General features: G+C 41.3%; 2 protein-coding genes across 5 annotated transcripts in view; one reads left to right on the forward strand and one right to left on the reverse strand.

Annotated features, from left to right (window-relative positions):
• PHF10 (PHD finger protein 10) overlaps positions 1–20,704 on the forward strand; it is a 243,444-nt gene that overhangs the window by 221,910 nt on the left and 830 nt on the right. For 2 of the 4 annotated variants that reach the window (XM_075862731.1, XM_075862735.1), the window contains one exon: positions 18,627–18,815. In XM_075862731.1, the coding sequence (XP_075718846.1) occupies positions 18,627–18,815 (189 nt within the window). Of the gene's footprint in view, positions 1–18,626; positions 18,816–20,704 lie in introns of those variants that run through there. The other 2 variants (XM_075862734.1, XM_075862732.1) reach the window with 2 other exon arrangements.
• C4H6orf120 (chromosome 4 C6orf120 homolog) overlaps positions 1–20,704 on the reverse strand; it is a 108,968-nt gene that overhangs the window by 73,946 nt on the left and 14,318 nt on the right. The gene's annotated exons all lie outside the window — the stretch shown is intronic.

Here is a 20,704-nt window from a genome sequence, read left to right on the forward strand (position 1 = left end):
ACTTCAAAAGCCAAAAATGCGCTCCTTTCCTTCTGAGCCCTGCCGTGTGCCCAAACAGCAGTTTATGACCACATATGGGGTATTGCCGTACTCTGAAGAAATTGCTTTACAATTGTTATTTTTTTTTTCCTTTTATTTTTTGAGAAAATGAAATTTTTTTAGATCTTATTGAAGAGAAAGGATTGTTTGTATTTTCACTGCCCAATTCTAATGAATGCTCACTACACTCCTAGATTAATTCCTCAAGGGGTGTAGTTTTCTAAATGGAGTCACTTTTTGGGCGTTTCCATTGTTCCAAAATGCTCACTATACCCCTAGATAATTTCTTTGAGGTGTGTAGTTTGCCAAATGGGGTCACTTTTGAGGGGTTTCTACGGTTTTGGCACCACGAGAGCCCTTCAAACCTGACATGGTGCCTAAAATATAATTAATAAAAAGAAGGCCCCAAATCCTCTAGGTGCTCAATTGCTTCTGAGGCCTGTGCTTCAGTACATTACAACACTAGGGCCACATGTGGGATATATTCTAAATCTGCAGAAATTTCACCTCTACTCTGCTTTAATTCTTGTAAAACGTCTAACGGATTGAGAAACTTTCTAAATGCTGTTTTGAATACTTTGAGGGGTGCAGTTTTTAAAATGGTTGACTTACTGGGGGTTTCTAATATATAAGGCCCTCAAAGTCACTTTACAACTGAACTGGTCCCTGCAAAAATAGCCTTTTGGAATTTCTTGAAAATGTGAGAAATTGCTGCTAAAGTTCTTAGCCTTGTAATGTCCTAGATAAAAGGATGTTCAAAAAACGATGCCAATCTAGTAGACCTATGGGGGATGTTAATTAGCAACAATTGTGTGTATTGTATAACTGCCTAACTTACCAGCAGATACATTTAAATTTAGAAAAATGCTAATTTTTTGAAATTATCTGTAAATGTTGGTGTTTTTCAAAATTGAATACTGAATTCATCGAGTTTGCCAGTAACACAAGGTCCAATGTGCCACAAGAAAACAATCTTAGAATTGCTTGGATAGGTAAAAGCATTCCGAAGTTATTACCACATAAAGTGAAACATGTCAGATTTGAAAAATGAGGTTCTGTCAGGAAGGTCAAAAGTAGCCAAATAGGGAAGGGGTTAAATATGGGTGCAATACGCCGTATTTTGAAGCCCTATGTCTGCATTTACAGTTATAAAATAAAAGTAAAATAAAAAGCAAAGAAGCCCAGATATATTATATAATTTAAGAAGAATTTCACTATTGGTGCTTCATTTTAGTAAGAATTTTAACCCTTTCACTGCCAAGGACATATTATACGTCATGACTGTATTGGTATATGGGCCAGCGCTTCGATCTTGGTATCCTATTAAAGCCCAGAATCTTAGCTTTCATATGATCAAATATCTAGGGGTGCTGCACATGTTTGAAGTCGGAGAGCAGGATGAAAAGCTACTTTCTGGTTCTGTGTGTGGAGAGGAGAGAAACTGCAAGTGACACAGGAAGAAAGATCAGAGGCTGTTGAGTCTCTTTTACAATGGACAATTATTGGGCAAAGGAGCACTCCTAGAACGCTCGGTCCTGATAATTGACCTGTGTAAACAGGCCAACGATCAGCCGATGTACACGCAAACGCTCATTCATCGGCTGATTGCATCGTTTTAAATGCATAAAGTTTTATAGTTGTCGGCAGCACATCTCCCTGTGTAAACAGGGAGACGTACTGCCAATATGATAGAACTGTATGGGGACACCCCATACAAGCTCCTTGTGAAAGGAGCAAACAAGTGACAGCTCGTTGATTGGCGCTCGTTTATACGGCCCACGTCGGGCCGTGTAATAGACTTCTTAGGGATCATTCAGACGAGTATTTATCTCGTCTGTGTGACGACCATGAAAACAATGGCCGTCACATGGACTCCTATTTCAATGGGGCCGTTCACAGGACCTTTGTTTGTGATGGTGTCTGTGAGAAATAGAACATGACTTATTTTCCTGCGTGTCAAGCATCCCTCCATAGACTCTAATCTATGGGGGATCCGTGACAACGCGTCCCGTACGGGGTTAGCTACGCTCATCTGAATGTAGCCTAAGGGCTCATTCACACGAACGTTATTCTCGTCCGTGTAGTGTGCGTTGAAACAACGAACAGCACACGGACCCATTGAATTCAATGGGGCATTTCACACATGCGTGAGTCTTCACTTAGCGATTGTCTCTTGCGTGAAACAATGCATGTTCTATATTGGTGCGTATTCACACACTTAGCCGCCTATTGAAGTCCATGTGTGCGTGAAAACCACGGACCGCACACGGATGCACATCTGTGTGCTGTCCAGGTTTTACACATAAATTACACTGAAAAAGTAAAAAAAAGTGCTCGGAAGTGCGTGAAAAAACGCATGCCACTCGCAAAGCACACTGATGCATAATGCAACGCACACGGATAGAAGTAACGTGCGTTTTTTTACGCACTTATATCTGTCAGGTTCGTGTGAATGTAGCCTTACTGTCATCTGTCCCTTAGTACAGTTTTCAAGTGACCCCAGGGGGGTGATACTAGAACTTTTCTTAACCCCTTAGGGACTTTGACTAGTTGGCACGTTCAAGACGCAGCCCCATTTTTCAAATCTAACATGTCACTTTATGTGGTAATAGCTCTGGAATGCTTATACCTATCCAAGCGATTCTGAGACTGTTTTCTCGTGACACATTATATTTTAAGTTAGTGGTAAAATTTTGTCGATACATTCAGTATTTTATTGTGAAAGACACCAGAATTTGGCGAAAAAGTGCAAAAAGTGGTATTTTTCTAAATTTAAATGTATCTGCTTGTAAGACAGATGGTAATACCGCACCAAATAAATGCTAATTAACATTTCCCATATGTCTACTTTATGTTGACATCATTTTTTGAACATCCTTTTATTTTTCTAGGACGTTACAAGGCTTAGAACTTTAGTAGAAATTTCTCACATTTTCAAGAAAATTTCAAAAGGCTATTTTTACAGGGATCAGTTCAGTTGTGAAGTGGTTTTGAGGTGCCCATACGATGCAAATCCCCATAAATCCCCATTTTAAAAACTGAACCCCTCAAAGTATTTAAAATAGCATTTAGGAAGTTTATTAACCCTTTAGGCATTTCACAAGAATTGCAGCAATGTAGGGATGAAATGTACAAATTTTTATTTTTTTTGCAGAAATTTAGTTTTAATCCTTTTTTTTTTTTCTGTAACACAGAAGGTTTTACCAGAGAAATGCAGCTCAATATTTATTGCCCACATTCTGCAGTTTTTAGAAAAATCACACATGTGGCCCTAGTGTACCAATTCACTTAAACACAGACCTCCGAATCAAAGGAGCACCTGGAGGATTTTGGGGCCTTCTTTTTACTTGAATTTATTTTAGGCACCATGTCCGGTTTGAAGAGGTCTTGTGTTACCAAAACAGTGAAAACCCCTCCAAAAAGACACCATTTGGCAAACTACACTCCTCAAGGGGTATAGTGAACCTTTAGACCCCACTCTTTTTTTTTTTTTGCTGAATTTGGTGGAATTAGGCCGGGAAAATGAAAATCGAGATTTATTTTTTTTCTAATAAAATGTAGAAATTTTCAATTTTTACAAGGAATGAAGGAGAAAAAGCACCCCAACATTGGAAAAGAAATATCTCTCGATTACGACAATACCCCATAAGTGATCATAAACTGCTGTTTAGACACACGGCAGGGGTCAAAATGGAAGGATCACCATTTGGAGCTCAAATTTAGCTAAAATGGTTTTCAGAAGACTAATACCTCGTAAACTGCTAAGCTGGTTCTCCCAGGTATGCCAATGCCATGTATGTGGACGTAAACTGCTGTTAGTGCATGCTGTAGGGTTCAGAAGGGAGGGAGCGACATTTGGCTTTCGGAGCGCAGATTTAGCTTGGTAGTTGTTCTGTTTGGGGTTTTGCTGGTATTTCAGTTTATATTGCGAGGGGATGTGCAATCTGTGCGGAGAAAATCATGGCATAATAAGAGGGTATAATAATGCGGTAAATAAATAATATTTCAGAGACATGCGGCCGGAGTCGCACTGATAAATGGTGCCCAATCTTATCCGCTTTTGGACACACTGCACAATTTGTGTTGCCATATTCCGAGAGCCAGAACTTTTTTATTTTTCAGTCTGAAAAGCTGTGTAAGGCTATGTTCACACTGCGTTTTTTGCAGGCGTAATTTCTGCCTCAAAATTCTGTTTGGAAGTTTGAGGCAGATTTTCCTCTCCCTGCACGCCGATTTTCGCAGCCATTGAGCGCCGCGGGCATAAAACGCAGCGAAATATGCTTTCTCTGCCTCCCTTTGAAGTCAATGGGAGGTCAGAGGCGTAAACGACCGAAGATAGGGCATGTCGTTTCTTTTTCCCGCGAGGCGGTTTTATCGCTCGCGGGGAAAAAACGCCTCTGCCTCCCATTGAAATCAGAGGCATTTTCGGTCCGTTTTTGACGAGTTTTTTGGTGCGGTTTCCGTTCCCTGCCGTTACAGCACGGTGTCAGCTGTAACGTACAGCTGACACCAGCAGCTGATGTCGCAGGCTCAGCTTCTGAGCCTGTGGCATCTTGTTACTGTGGCCGTATGCCTTTTAGGCCCCGCCTCTGGGCGGGACCTAGCAGGCATCCGTTCTAGGCAGGCAGGAGGCCATTGTTAGGCTTCCGGTCTGCCGGAGCAGTGATCAGAACCCCGCAATTTCATTGCAGAGTTCTGATCTGCCATGTATCCAGCGCTCTGTTTTGAGGGCTGCATCTAAGGGGTTAATCGGCCAAATCAGAGGCCAGCTCCGGTCCTGGCCTTGAAGCAGTGATAGAGTTAAGCTATCACTGCTTTAAAACTGTCTGCAAACACAGTACCCTGTTAACGCGATGAAGTAATAGTACGTCACAGGATGTTAATGTTATCACCACTATCACGAATCAGAGAAGATATTTTCTTTCTGATTGTTACCCTCTGCGCCTGATCAGACCATTTGTCGGCTGAGACCAAAAATCTCTGAACATTAATCGACGTGCCAGTAAACATTTGAGTAAAGATTTGTGCATATAGGCATAAGTGGCATGTGTGAACATAAATACTAGCAGCTACACTATATGGCCAAAAGTATGTGGGCACCCCTCTTAATTATTGAGTTCAGCGTTTTCAGCCAACGGTTATAAAAAATTAAGCACACAACCAAGCAATCTTCATTGTCAAACATTGCTAGTAGTATGGGTTGTACTGAAAAACAAAGTGACTTTGAACGTGGCACTGTCACAGGATGACAAGTAGGCCACCAGTCAGTTTGTGAAATTGCTGATCTGCTAGATGTGCTTCAGTCAACTGTGAGTGCTGGTATTGTGAAGTGGAGGCGTCTAGGAATAACAACGGCTCAGCACTAAACAGTAGACTACGCTAGCTCACAGAGTGGGGCCACTGAGTGCTGAACGTTGTGTGTAAAAGCTGTCTGTCCTCTGCATCACTCACTACTGAGTTCCAAATTGTCTCTAGAAGTGACATCAGCACCAGACGGCAGGAGCTTCGTGAAATGGACTTCCATTATCGAGCAGCTGTACAAAAGCCGAAGAATCTGGGTTTGGCGGATGCCAGTAGGATGCTTCGTACCAGAATGCGTACTGTAAAATTTGATGCAGCAGTCGAATATATGGTCTGGGGCTGTTTTTCAGGGTTTGGGCCAGGCCTCTCTTTTCCAGTGGAGGGTTATATTAAAGTAGCAATCCAGCAATTTATTTTGCCTATACAGTGCAGCACAAGTTATTAAAAAATAATGTAGAGGCCCTCTTTAAGTTGATGTAACATGTATGGGTGGTCCACCATCTTTGCTCCTTCTTCCTCTCTGATGGGGTACTCCTAGTGCAGTTTATTGTTCAGGCTACATTTCTCATGATGCATCTTGCTTTGTGCTTATCACACTGCACTTACTCTGCTGTGAATACTATCTAAGGGCAGCAAGTCATGACATAGAACTACTGTCCTCTAGTAATAACTATTTTCCCCAACTCTCACTGCAGAATCACCAGTGTAATCTGAGATGCTGCTTCATGCTGTTCTCCTCTGCTCAGCTCTTGCTAACAGGAATCAGGAAGATCAGTATGAAGCTGCATCTCATAGAAATACACTGGAGATTCCGTGCATAGCACACACACAGTATAGACAGTCATTGTGAGTTAGAGGAGTTTAATAACTCTCAACTAATCATTGCATGGACTCAACTATTATATCACGGCATTGGTCCCTTAGGGCAGAAATGATCTCTTCAGCAGTACCATATGCATGGGGGGGATAACATACAAAGGAACAAGGGGGGAGTAGCTCGGTGGGGGTAGTGTCTGAGAGCTGCCAGGAAGGATTTGATAGATGCTAATGTAATTCTGTAGTTCTCAAGACGTTATCTACACAGGGGAGATTAACTTCCGGTTTATAGAGGAGCAAAGCTTTGACTAGTAGTCAGACTGAAATCACATGACACAGCTGCCCATAATAAAAAGGTTTAAAATTGATGGTTGCAACTGAGCTGGAAAGAAACAAACTACACTGCTAGAATATTGCTGGTAAGTCCGTATTCTATGTAAAAGAAAAAAAAGCTGTAGTGCTGTTTTAATGCTACAGCATACAAACACATAGTCCGTAGTATGCTTCGAACTTTGTGGGAACCATTTAGGGAAGGCCCTTTTCTGTTCCAGCATGACTGTACCACAAAGCAAGTTCCCTAAAGGAATGTTTTGATGAGTTTCGTGTGGAAGAACTTGAGTGGTTGCAGAGAGCCCTCACCTCAAAGATGCCGGGCTCCTAGCAGCATAGTTATGTACAATGCTAGGAGTCCCTGCCTCGCTCCCGGACAACTGTCCCGTACTGTAATCATGTTTTCAGTACGGGACAGTAGTTCCAGGCAGAGGCAGGGACTCCTAGCATCGTACATAACTATGCTGCTAGGAGCCCGGCTCCCTGCAGTGTGTTCGGTCCGGGACTTGCGGCCGAAATACGTTCCGTCCATTACTGACGTAATCTGCTTGTGTGAATCAGGGCTTAAGTACACTATGGCCGAGCAGTGAAAGACTATATTTTTACTACAAACAAAGCAGATTCCGACTTAGGCTGTGTGCACATCACGTTTTGGCCCTACGTTTAAAGGGAATGTGTCGCTAGAAAAATTATTTTTTTAGTTAAACAGTTAGTGTATACATGATTAGACATTGTTATAATTTTTTTTTATTTTTTCACAAGTCAGGAAATATTATAAATTAGATTCTAATTTATAACATTTGCCTGTGCTGGTCCCTAGAGGGAGCAATTCCCAAAATTGCAGCATTGGCATGTGGTAAAGCAACCACATTGCTTTATGCTGCAAATTTGGTGTAAACACACTCGCTCTAGTGAGCTCACAGAATCCCCCCTCCCTTATCCTGGCTAGTGCCAGGAGAAAGGAGGGGATTGAATGTTCAAGCCTCCTACATTGTGCCGCCATTTTTTGAGCGCATACACAGTGTAGTAGGCTTACATACAGTAGTAATCACACACTAAAACACGAACATACACAGACATAACTTACCTGCTCCTGCCGCTCGCTCCGGTCTGCCAGCTCCCTCCGCTCCTAGTGCTTGCTTCAGAACACATGTCCGGAAGCCGCGACCGGAAGTAGTCATCTTACTGTCCGGCCGCGGCTTCCGGTCCACAAGAAAATGGCCGAAGAACTTCCATTTGGACTGTGTAGGAGGGGCGCATGCGCCGTTCCCACACAGACGGCGTACAGCATAGTGAATGGAACGGCTCCCGTTCGCATTCTCTATGGGGCTGTATGTGCCGTATTCCATGTCTGTATGTGTCGTTAATCGACACATACAGAGATGGAAAAGAAAATGGCAGCCCCCATAGAGAAGAAAAAGTTTGAAACACTAAAAGCAAATTGATAAAAAAAAAAATTTTCCCGCGACACCGGTCCTTTAAGCCCTTCTCGCTCCTGGACGTACTATTAGGTCATGGTAACTATAGCGTTCACGCTCCATGACCTAATAGTACGTCTCGGGAGTAACGGCCGTTTCGGCCGTCCTCCCGACACATACAGGAGCTGTGACAGCTGCTGTCTCGTACAGCAGCTGTCACAACTCCTACAGCGGTGACCGATCGCTGTGTCCCCGCTGATTAACACCTTAAAAGCCGCGTTCTATAGAGATCACGGCTTTTTAGGGGTTAAGCTGCCATCGCCGGCCTGCTACACGATAGCGGCCGGCGATGGTGACTATGGCAACCGGACACCAAACAATGGTGTCCGGCTATGCCATAGACTGAAGCCTAGTGGGTCCTGACAACGTCAGGACCCACTATGCTTGCTGTCAGTGAGTAGCTGACAGTTCTAATACACTGCACTACGCATGTAGTGCAGTGTATTAGAATAGTGATCAGGGCCTCCAGTCCTCAAGTCCCCTAGTGGGTCAAAGTAATACAGTAAAAAAAAAAGTAAAAAAAAAAGGTGTAAAAATAAGAAAATAAAAGTATTAAAAGTAAAAATCCCCCTTTTTACCTTATCAGTCAACAAATAAACTATACATAATTGGTATCGCCGCGTCCGTAACGGCCTGAACTACAAAATTATTTCATTATTTATCCTGCACGGTGAACGCCGTAAAAGAAAATAATAATAAACCGTACCACAATCACAATTGTTTGGTCACTTCACCTCCCAAAATATGGAATAAAAAGAGATCAAAAAGTCGCATGTACCGAAAAATGGTACTGATCGAAACTACAGTTCGTTACGCAAAAAATAAGTCCTCGCACGGCTTTATTGATTGAAAAATAAAAAAGTTCTGGCTCTTAGAATATGGTAACACAAAAAGTAAATTATTTTTTACAAAACGTATTTTATTGTGCAAACGCCATAAGACATTAAAAAAAACTATAAACATCTGGTATCGCCGTAATCGTATCGCCCCGCAGAATAAAGTGAATGTCATTTATAGCGCACGGTGCACGCTGTAAAAAAAATAGAATAAAAAAACAATAGTAGAATTGCTGTTTTTTAGTCACCACGCCACCTAAAAATAGAATAAAAACTGATCAAAAAGCCTCATGCACCCCAAGAAAACTACAATGGATTCCTCAAGGGGTCTAGTTTCCAAATTGGGGTCACTTTTGGGGGGTTCCCAATGTTTTGGCACCACAAGACCTCTTCAAACCGGACATGGTGCCTAATAAAAAAGAGGCCTCAAACTCCACTAGGTGCTCCTTTGCTTCGGAGGCCGGTGCTTCAGTCCATTACCGCCCGAGGGCCACATTTGGGATATTTATCAAAACTGCAGAATCTGGGCAATACGTATTAAGTTGCGTTTCCAATTGTGTTGTAAAGAAAATGGAATAAAGATGATTTTCTGACAAAAAAAAAATGTACATTTCACCTCTAATTTGCTCTAAATTTCTGTGTAACACCTAAAGGGTTCATAAACTTTCTAAATGCTGTTGTGAATACTTTGAGGGGTCTAGTTTCTAAAATGGGGTGTTTGATAGGGGTTTCTAATATATGGGCCCCTCAAAGCAACTTCAGAACTGAACTGTAACCTAAAAAAATAAATAAATGAGGCAATACTTCGCTTCTTACATTATACTGATAATGAGCCGTGCCCACCCCGAGATGACCCCAGTTTTGACCGTTTGTATAAACGGAGACCCCTATTAGACCGTTTCAGTGCCTGGTTTTCCCAAGCATTCACCCCCAAGAAGTGTATTTCTATTGATGAGTCCCTGGTACATTTTAAAGGGAGGGTTCAATTCCGCGAGTACCTGCCGGGTAAGGGTATGTTCACACGAGGGCGTCCGTTACGGCTGAAATTACGGGGATGTTTCAGCCTGAAAACATCCCCGTCATTTCAGCCGTACCGGCATGTGCAGGCGCTTGAACACCGCGTCCATTACGGACGTAATTTGCGCTGCTATTCATTGGAGTCAATGAATAACGGCTCCAATTACGGCCAAAGAAGTGACAGGTCACTTCTTTGATGCGGGCGTCTATTTACGCGCCGTCATTTGACAGCGGCGCGTAAATATACGCCTCGTGTGAACAGACAAACGTCTGCCCATTGCTTTCAATGGGCAGATGTTTGTCAGCGCTATTGAGGCGCTATTTTCAGACGTAATTCGGGGCAAAAACGCCCGAATTACGTCCGTAAATAGGCCGTGTGAACATACCCTAAGAGGGCAAGGTATGGCGTGAAGATGTCTAAGCTGTGCGAGAGTGCATCAGGGTATACCTACAGGTTTAGGATATATGAAGGAAAGGCCACCCCCAAACCAGACTGCATCCTGAACTAGAATAGGTACATGGGAGGGATGGACTTGTCAGATCAAATCCTGAAGCCCTACAGCGCCATGCGGTGTGGTATAAGAAGCTGGCCGGGCACATCATACAGATGGCTTTGTACAATGCGTACGTGCTACGTCGATGTACAGGCCAGACGGGAACTTTCCTGGAATTTCAAGAGGTGATTATCAAGAACCTAATCTTTAGCGACCAAGAAGAAGGGGGGGGGGCACCCAGTAGTTCTGGAAGCGGGGCCACACGCATCATACCAGGGCGGCAACACTTTCCAGGAGAAGTTCCCCAAACTGGCAAGAAGGGAAAAAGTCAAGAGGTGCAAAGTCTGCTATAAGGGATGACACAATATATCAATGTGACACGTGTCCCAAATAACCAGAGCTCTGTATGAAAGTGTTTTAAAATTTATCATACATCCTTTGGTTTATAATTTACCCCAATTTTACTTACCCTGATGCACGCCGCACAGCTTATTCCCCCTCGTCTTTCCCCTCTGAGCCCTGCTGTGTGCCCAGGCAGCTGATAACAGCCACATGTAGGGTATTGCCATACTCGGGAGAACCCACATTACAGTTTATGGGGTGTAGGACTCCGGTCAAAATGCTCACTACACCTCTAGATGAATGCCTTAAGGGTGTAGTTTTAAAACGGGGTCACTTCTTGCGGGTTTCAACTGTACTGGTACCTCAGGTGCTTCTGCATACATGACTTTGCACTAGAAAATCCCCAGTAGGCCAAATGGGGTTCCTTTCCTTCTGAGCCCTCCCATGGGCCCAAACGGCAGTTTATCACCACAAATGGGGTATTGCAGCACTCAGAACAAATTGCGCAACAGAATGAGGTATTTTGTTTCTTGTGAAAATAAGAAATTTTCAGCCAAAACGACATATTATTTGAAAAAAATTATTTTGTTTTCATTCCCAGCCCAATTCAAATAAGTTCTGTGAAAAAACTATGGGGTCAAAATGGTCACAACACCCATAAATGAATTCCTTGAGGGATGTAGTTTCCAAAATGGGGTCACTTCTGGCAGGTTTCCATTGCTTTGATACCTCTGAGGCTCTGCAAAGGCGACATGGCACCCGAAAACCAATCCAGCAAAATATGTACTCCAACAAACACATAGCGCTCCTTTCCTTCTGAGCCCTCCCATGAGCCCAAACGGCAGTTTATCACCACAAATGGGGTATTGCCACACTAAGGGTAAATTGGGCAACAAAATGGGGTATTTTGTTACCTGTGAAAATAAGAAATTTTGATCAGAAATGACATTTTAGTGGAAAAAATTAATTTTTTTTCATTTCACAGCCCAATTCAAATACGTGCTGTGAAAAAACTGTGCGGTCAAAATGGTAACAACAACCATAAATGAATTCCTTGAGGGGTGTAGTTTCCAAAATGGGGTCACTATTGGGGGATTCCTACTGTTTTGGCACCTCAACACCTCTTCAAACCTGGCATGCTGCCGAAAATATATTCTAATAAAAAAGAGGACTCAAAATGCACTAGGTACTTCTTTGCTTCTAGGGCTTGTCTTTTATTCCACGAGCGCAGTAGAGCCACATGTGGGACATTTCTAAAAACTGCAGAATCTGGACAATACATATTTAGTAGTGTTTCTCTGGCAAAGCTTTCTGTGTTACAGAAAAAAAAAATGAATAAAATTGAAATTCAGCAAGAAAAATGAAATTTGCAAATTCCACCTCCACTTTGCTTTAATTCCTGTGAAATGCCTGAAGGGTTAAAAAACGTTCTAAATGCTGTTTTGAATACTTTGAGGGCTCTAGTTTTTAAAATGGCGTGTTTTATCAGGGTTTCTAATACATAGGCCCCACAAAGCCACTTCAGAACTCAAGAGGTACCTTAAAAAAAAAGGCTTTTGAAATGTTCTTAAAAATGAGAAATTGCTGTTTATGTTCTAAGCCTTGTAACGTCCAAGAAAAATAAAAGAATGTTCAAAAAACTATGCCAATCTAAAGTAGACATATGGGAAATGTGAACTAGTAACTATTTTGGGTGGTATAACTGTGTTTTACAAGCAGATGCATTTAAATTCTGAAATGCTATTTTTTCAAAATTCTCAAAATTTTGCAATTTTTCACCAATAAACACTGAATATATCGACCAAATTGTACCACGAACATGAAGCCCAATATGTCACGAGAAAACAGTCTCTGTATCGCTTGGGTAGGTTTAAGCATTCCGATGTTATTACCACATAAAGTGAAATACGTCAGATTTGAAAAATGGGCTCTGAGCCTTAAGGCCAAAACTAGGCTGCGTCCTTAAGGGGTTAATGTATAATATATACGCCAGGAAAAGCTCCTGGTTGACAGGTACGTCAAGGCATCCAGCATAGCCTACAGTTAAGGGTGGCCGCACAATAGAGTTTAATAATGTGTTTAAATGTATGAGTCAATGACATTTACACAGTGGCATGTCACCCATATTAAAAATTCTATTACATCCTCCCAAAGAAAAGGTACACCGATGTATACCAGCTTGGCAGATGCCAGACGGACAATCATTTTTGGGCTCAGTCATGCGATTAAAGCCCTATGGACATGTTTAGTGTGCAAGTTGGGAGCTTTCCCGATGTACAGAAGTATTGCAGTGTAATATAGAAGTAAATAAAGCATGAAAAGTGGGACGTAAAAAACAGGTTTTAGTAAAATTTACAATAAATAAAAATATCCTCACTATTATTCTGATTAAGAAGTATTCAAAATAGTATTATAAATATCACTGCCTGGAAGAACGATTAAAATGAACTTTATTGAATATCATGTAAAATGGGCTGGTATGCCAATGTAACAATTAGCATGCAAAATCCAGTTTAGTTCAGACTGATTAGAGTGTCGGGGAGAAGAGTGAGCAGAGGCTCAATTTCCATCTAATAGAAAAATCCCGGCACTAATTTAAAAAAAAACAAAAAAAAAACATACATAGCTGAAAAAATTGCCATTGACTTAACGCCTTGTCTAACAATAAGTGTCCCTATGCGTTTCTGCACCCAATGTTTATAAAGAGTGTGTCCTCAGGGGTCACAAACGATTCTTAGACGAAATATGACCGGGCAGTACCATTGCGTACTATAAGGCACAACCTGGTGTATATATGTCACAGTAGAGAATAGTAATTGCCGGACAGTAATGAGAAGTACTGTATCGTGTCTCCTGGCATGCGAACGACACTGGTATCTGGCCGCCAATTTTATATGACCTTTAATAAAGTTAATTTTAATCATTCTTCCGGGCAGTGATATAAATAAGAATATCCTATATTAAAAAAAATTAAAAGCCCACTTTTCCAACTACAAGATTATTTATTTACATAATGACCCAAACTATTATGTTATTTAACTCCTTAAAGGGACTCTGTCAGCAGTTTATCAATTCCCTATCACCTAACTAATCTAATATGCGCTTTGCTGCCGATAACTACAGTGTGATTTGTTTTAAAAAATGTTTATTATTTGCAAAGTTAGACAACCTTACACTTTTCAGAACTCTGATCTAAATATCTTGAATTACCCATCGATCATTTTCGTTTTCTTCAAGTTGACAGTTATATAGAAAAGGTTTTACCGCAACTACCAGACCTGGAATGGAATCCGTATTTGCTCCTAAAATTCTCCCGTCCCAACTCCCCGAAGGGCCAAATATCTAAAAATTACCAATTTCTTCATGTTCCCCTTGATTACTCACAATCCCAGACTCCTTTAACTAAATGGCAGGGTGACGATCAGACTCTAACTACTACCACGATACTGCTGGCTCTAGAGCAGGCACATAAACTTCCCTATGCCTGTTTTCTGGAAATGGGACTTAGAGGCTCTGTCACCAGATTTTGCAACCCCTATCTCAGCTGCAATGTAGATAAGAGTAACGTTTTGTTTTTTTTAAACGAGCATTTTTGGCCAAGTTATGACCATTTTTATATTTATGTAAATGAGGCTTTCTAAAGTACAACTGGGCGTGTTTAAAGTTAAAGTACAACTGGGCGTGTATTGTGTATGTACATCTGGGCGTTTTTACTTCTTTTACCAGTTGGGCGTTGTGAGTAGAAGTGAATGATGCTGACGAATCAGCATCATCCACTTCTGTTCGTTAACACCCAGCTTCTGGCAGTGCAGACACAGCGTGTTCTCGAGAGATCACGCTGTGACGTCACTTCCTGCCCCAGGTCCTGCATCGTGTCGGACGAGCGAGGACACATCGGCACCAGAGGCTACAGTTGATTCTGCAGCAGCATCAGCGTTTGCAGGTAAGTAGCTACATCGACTTACCTGCAACCGCCGATGCTGCTGCAGAATTAAATGTAGCCTCTGGTGCCGATGTGTCCTCGCTCGTCCGACACGATGCAGGACCGGGGGCAGGAAGTGAGTGACGTCACAGCGTGATCTCTCGAGAACACGCGGTGTGTCTGTGCACTGCCAGAAGCTGGGCGTTGTGAAGAGAAGTGGATGATGCTGATTCGTCAGCATCATTCACTTCTATTCACAACGCCCAGCTAGTAAAAGAAGTAAAAACGCCCACATATACACACACAATACACGCCCAGTTGTACTTTAGAAAGCCTCATTTACATAAATATATAAATGGTCATAACTTGGCCAAAAATGCTCGTTTTGCAAAAAAAAAACGTTACTCTTATCTACATTGCAGCGCCTATCTGCTGCAATAGGAGATAGGGGTTGTAAAATCTGGTGACAGAGCCTCTTTAAGATTGCCCACAGGTCGTATTTGACTCCCAAGTGTGGGGTATAAAATTGGTATCTACACATCATCGTGTTGCTTCAAATGTCAGGCTCCGGCAGCCAATCTTTACCATTGTTTGTGGTCGTGCCCGCACATTCGTCTGTTTTGGTCTCGCATACGTACATTCATTACTACTCACCTCACTAATTTTGTCCCTGATACGATACTGTGGGCGGTGTTTGGGTACATGGACCCTGAAGTTCACGGGTGTTCCCCCAGGGCACACAAACTGTTGCATTATGTGGCGGCAGCAGGGATGAAAGCCACATTTCAAACATGGCTTGCTAATCAGCCCCCACCTTTCAAATTATTCTTGGATAAATTATCCTATCTCTTGAAAATGGACTGGGTAGAGACATCTCTCCATAAGGAATAACAGGTCCAACTGTTTTTTGAGACATGGGAAACATTTATTGCATTAGTCCCACAAAACATTCAAATACGGAAATGCTTTGAACCAACGGTCTGGTTCCACGAACAGGTGCTCCTGGGGAATGCACCCGTATAAGATATGGTCAGGATCCTGGTAGTTTTCTGGTGTGGGCGAGAGCCATGCTTCTTCTTCATGTCCTTCTTATTTCTCCCCTGTCCCCGCATAGATACAATGGGTTTTGTTGGGGTGGATGTGTGAGATGGGCTGGTCCTGCGGATGCCTCCATCCACGATTTATGTTTCTCTTTTTAAAATTCAATGGGGTGGGGAATTGCTTACAATTTCATATGCATGTGAGTGTTGCATCTGCATTGTTTCCTTTATAAGCACAGCGAGCTAAAAATGAGTTATTTTGTTTATTTCTTTTCTTTTTTCCTGTCCTTCTCCCCTTTCCCCGCTCCCCCCTTCTCATCTACTCATTATGCTCGACCAGTTAGGTCAACCTTTTGATGATGATTAATTGGTGTTTAATGGAAATTTCAATGATCCTCTGGACTACTGATGGTATTACATTGTTCCCCTTCCCTACTTTCCTTCTGTTTCCCCCACAAACTCAATGGTTTGGAAAAAATGTTCAATAAAAAGGTTAAAAAAAAAACAAAAACCTGGACATAGGGTGTCTACACAACCGTAATAACCTGAAGGATTAATTTAACAGGTTATTTAGTGTAAAACATGAACAGGATAAAAAAAAAACAATGTAGAGGATTGCTTTTTCCTATATTCACGCTGTAAAAAAAACAAAACAATTATATTATACAGTGAAAAAAATTCTACCCCCCTAACCCTGCAAAAAAAATAAAAAAATTCTCCTGCATAAAAAGAAAGGCCTCTCGTATAGCCACGTCAATAGAAAAATAAACGCTATGGCTGCTGAAATGCAGTGAGGCAAAAACGGAAAAATGTAGCAGGTCATTAAGGGGTTAACCAACATTTGGTGGTGTAATCTTAACAACCCACAGAATAGTTTTTTTTATTTATACCACACGTTAAACAACATAAATTTAAGACGCAAAAAAACAAGGGCAAAATTCCATTCCCCTTACAAAAAAGTTAAAAAATTATATGTACCAAAAATTGTGCCATTTAAAAAATACAACCTACAAAGAACAGGCCCTCACATGGCTATGTATACGTAAAAATAAAAGTTATTTAGTTTGAGATATGACAACTGGAAAAAATTGCTCTGTCATTAAGGCCCACAATAGGCTGGTCAATAAAGAGTTAATAAATTTTGTATTGTAGTTTTATTTATGATTATTACAGTGTTGCGGGAAAAGGGTATTTTGTGCCTGTGTTGGCAACGTGTTTTATCTTGAAATAGTTACCCCTCGCATACTGGGGTTATCTATTAACTTTGTCAACTTCATATTAACGCCCATCTTTGGAATAGGGTGTCTAACAAGCTCATGTAGGTGTGATGGTAAGGCGTCCACATACTTTTGGCCACATAGTGTAAGTAGTGATCGCTTCCTGCAGTGATTTGCTGCTGTTCTCACTGTTTAAACAGATAACACGTTTTATTTTGCAGGAGAAACATACAAACTATTTGTTCCACAAATGCGCTGTACTGGCATCCTCTGAAATAAGTGAACGTCCGATAGACTTTAGCAGTCCTGATATAGCATTTAATAAAGGAATAATTAGATTTATAATTGATCAAATCCAATAATTTGTGGTGAGTTTACCCCATTTTAGAGAGATTTGTGCTCATAATTTGAAGTGCTGGAGCCTGGGTTTACTCCTTTTTTTAGAGAGCATTTCCCACTATAGACATTTACGGAATATAGATTTGATCTACCATAATGGTCTGATTGCCGGGAGTTTAACCGCTGGGGAACCCCGCTGATCAGACATGACTCTGTGCGATCTGGCAGTATACATAATCGATACTAGCGTTTTAGAATCTTCTACTAAGGTACTTATGGATGACTGTTGAGGAGACTGCAATAAAGCAAGTTTAAACAGCACTCTGAATCAGGACGACTTCAACTTGTCACCTGATGGGCTTTGTTCTACTCATACACTATTAACAGGTTAGGCTGGATTCACATGAGCATGTTCGGTCCATAAAGGACGGAACGTATTTCGGCCGCAAGTCCTGGACCGAACACACTGCAGGGAGCCGGGCTCCTACCATCATAGTTATCTATGACGCTATGAGTTCCTGCCTCTCCGTGGAACTACTGTCCCATACTGAAAACATGATTACAGTACGGGCCAGTTGTGAGGCAGGGACTCCTAGGGTGGTACATAACTATGATGCTAGGAGCCCGGCTCCCTGCAGTGTGTTTGGTCCGGGACTTGCGGCCGAAATACGTTCTGTCCTTTACGGACCGAACATGCTCGTGTGAATCCAGCCTAAATGTAACAATTATTTTTTTTTTTTAACAGTCCAAATAGGAGGTAGTGAAAAAACTAAGGCATCTTTATTCCAACATCCGAAACGCCCGTTACCAATTATTTGACGTTTACATGTTGAGACAATTCCTGGAATCAACAGAAAACTTCCAGGACACGCTTTTATTTAATAAAGATCATTATCTCTCAACCCTGTCTCCAATTACAATGTGTTGTGGGGATTCTGCAAGTACAAAAGACAGTATTCCTGACATCTTTACCCTATGTATAGCACATGTATATTCTTGTATTTGAGTTCTAGCCACCAACATTACACTGAGGTACTTATGTCAACCATCATTGTGAATATTTTTTTTTTTATTGTGTAGTAACTGGACAACCCTTTTCCATTTGCCATTAAATGGGGGCCGTGTAGTACTACATTTCCTAGCCAATGGCCACTATTGGGGATATCAGCTGAATGCCAAGGGTTTCTGCAGCAAAACCAGAAATCAGCTGATCGCTGGAAGGCCTTCCTTCTCATCCAGTTGGAACAACCACCTAATGAATCTGAGTCTGGGGCTCCTGACGGAACCTCTAATACAGATGTGAACAGAGCCCTGGATTACAACGGTTCAAACCATCAGAGAAGAAATTTTGAGACAAATTACAAATCATAGACGTTGAAACTAAAGGAAATCTAGAGAGTGAGAAGTGTTGTAAAGATGATTACTGCTGAGAGATTTTTTTTTCTATTTCCATAGGCCATCCATCATGTTTGGATATGTCACCTGAACTTGTTACGATAATAAAGAAATATCCTTGGCAATGTATGGAGTGTAAAACATGTATTATATGCGGACAGCCTCACCATGAAGAGGAAATGATGTTCTGTGACCACTGTGACCGTGGCTACCATACTTTCTGTGTTGGCCTTGGTGCTCTTCCATCAGGTATGTTTATGTATTTTGTGAGTTTTATCATTCTGAAGATTCCATCCTCCCATAAGCATTTTCAGATCAAAAGGTGGATTGAATCGTAGCATGAGGGAAAGGGGAACCTTCTCCAAGAAAATGTTAGGGAGTGTGTCCTCTTTACCTTGTAGAGCAAATTTCCTTTTCATCTAAGAAGACTACAAGAGAATGGATCTCCCAAACGTGACGTAAAACATAGCTTAAAGAGGCTCTGTCACCAGATTATAAGTGCCCGAACTCCTACATAATCTGATCGGCGCTGTAATGTAGATAATAGTGGTGTATAGTGAAGGTATATCCAGCACTCAAAATAAAAGTTGTAAGGTTTATTTGGTCATATTTAAAACAAGGAGGTTAAAACAAAAAATCCTGGGACCACGCTTATGCGTTTCAGACCAGTGAGGTCCTTAATCATAGCTTGAAGCTATGATTAAGAACCACACTGGTCTGAAACGCATAAGCGTGTTCCCAGGATGCCTTGATCACCTGCTGTCGACACAGGACCAGTTTGGGAATATCTACGAGCACCTGCAGCACTTGGATTTATTTATACCAACTTGCATCAATCAAACGCAATGGAAACGCAGTGGATATGTGGTGAGCAAACTTTTTGTAATACTTCCCCTATTTTTGTACGCTGGAATGTAGATAAGTGGTTTTTATTTTGAATAATGATCATTTTTGAGCAAGTTATGAGCAATTTTAGATTTATGCACAATTTTAGATTTATTCTAATTAGTTTCTTAATGACCAACTGGCCATTGTACAGAGAAGTTTATGACTGACTAATCAGTGACCAATCAGCGTTGTACACTTCTCATTGTTCCAGCCCAGCTTCTTTCACTGCCCAATCACACTAACAATGGGCTGGAACAATGAGAAGTGTATGATGCTGATTGGTCAGCGTCATAAACTTCTCTGTACAACGCCCAGTTGGTAAAAGGTAAAAACACGCCGAGTTGGTCATTCAGGAACGAATTAGCATAAATCTAAAATTGCTCATAACTTACTCAAATTATCATTTTTCAAAATAAAAACCACTGTTCTCTACATTACAGCGCCGATCAGATTATGTAGGAGATAGTGCACTTATAATCTGTTGACAGAGACTCTTTAAGGTTATTTTCACATTATATATATATATATATATATATATATATATATAAAAATTGTTTAGTAACCATGACAGACCCAATCAATATCAAGTGTTTTTTAGGTTTACCGGCCAGAACGGTACAGCTGACTACACTATTATGCTTGTTATGAGCAAAGAAAACCAAACAGAACTGTGACACCAATGTGACAGAGCCATAGGCCACTTTCACACTTCCATATTTTAGTCAGTTGTTTGCATCATTATTTGTAAGGCAAAACCAAGAGTGGAACCTTACACAGAAAAAGTACAATGGAAAGATTTCTGCTTGTGTGTTAGACCCACTCTTGGTTTGGCTTACAAATACTGACAAATACACTCGTCCTAAAGTGGCCATAGGACATATTTTATATGGAGGCATCACATGCTGTAACAAGTAGTTTTGTTTTTCTTTTATATCAACCATTTTCACTGCTGGAAAAATATTTAACGGTTTAGGTTGTTTGTAATAATTAGGACAGTAACATTTTAGATAGGTGAAGCAAAATGCGCGTCTACAGCGTCACTTTTTTTTCTTCATAAACGTTAGAACTTTTATTTCAAATTTATACATTATTATATAGCAAGCTTTTCCAGGCTGTTTATGGGTTGCGTCACTGGGCAGACTAAGGTCATGTTAGGCATCCTGCTCCCATAGCAACTCATTAGCACCCAGAGATCATGACTTGGCCAATGGGCAACTCCACCAACTGTCACCCAGCATCTAATAGGTTTT

This window comes from Rhinoderma darwinii, chromosome 4 (assembly GCF_050947455.1).
Source record: "Rhinoderma darwinii isolate aRhiDar2 chromosome 4, aRhiDar2.hap1, whole genome shotgun sequence".
In the NCBI taxonomy this organism is placed as follows: domain Eukaryota; kingdom Metazoa; phylum Chordata; class Amphibia; order Anura; family Rhinodermatidae; genus Rhinoderma; species Rhinoderma darwinii.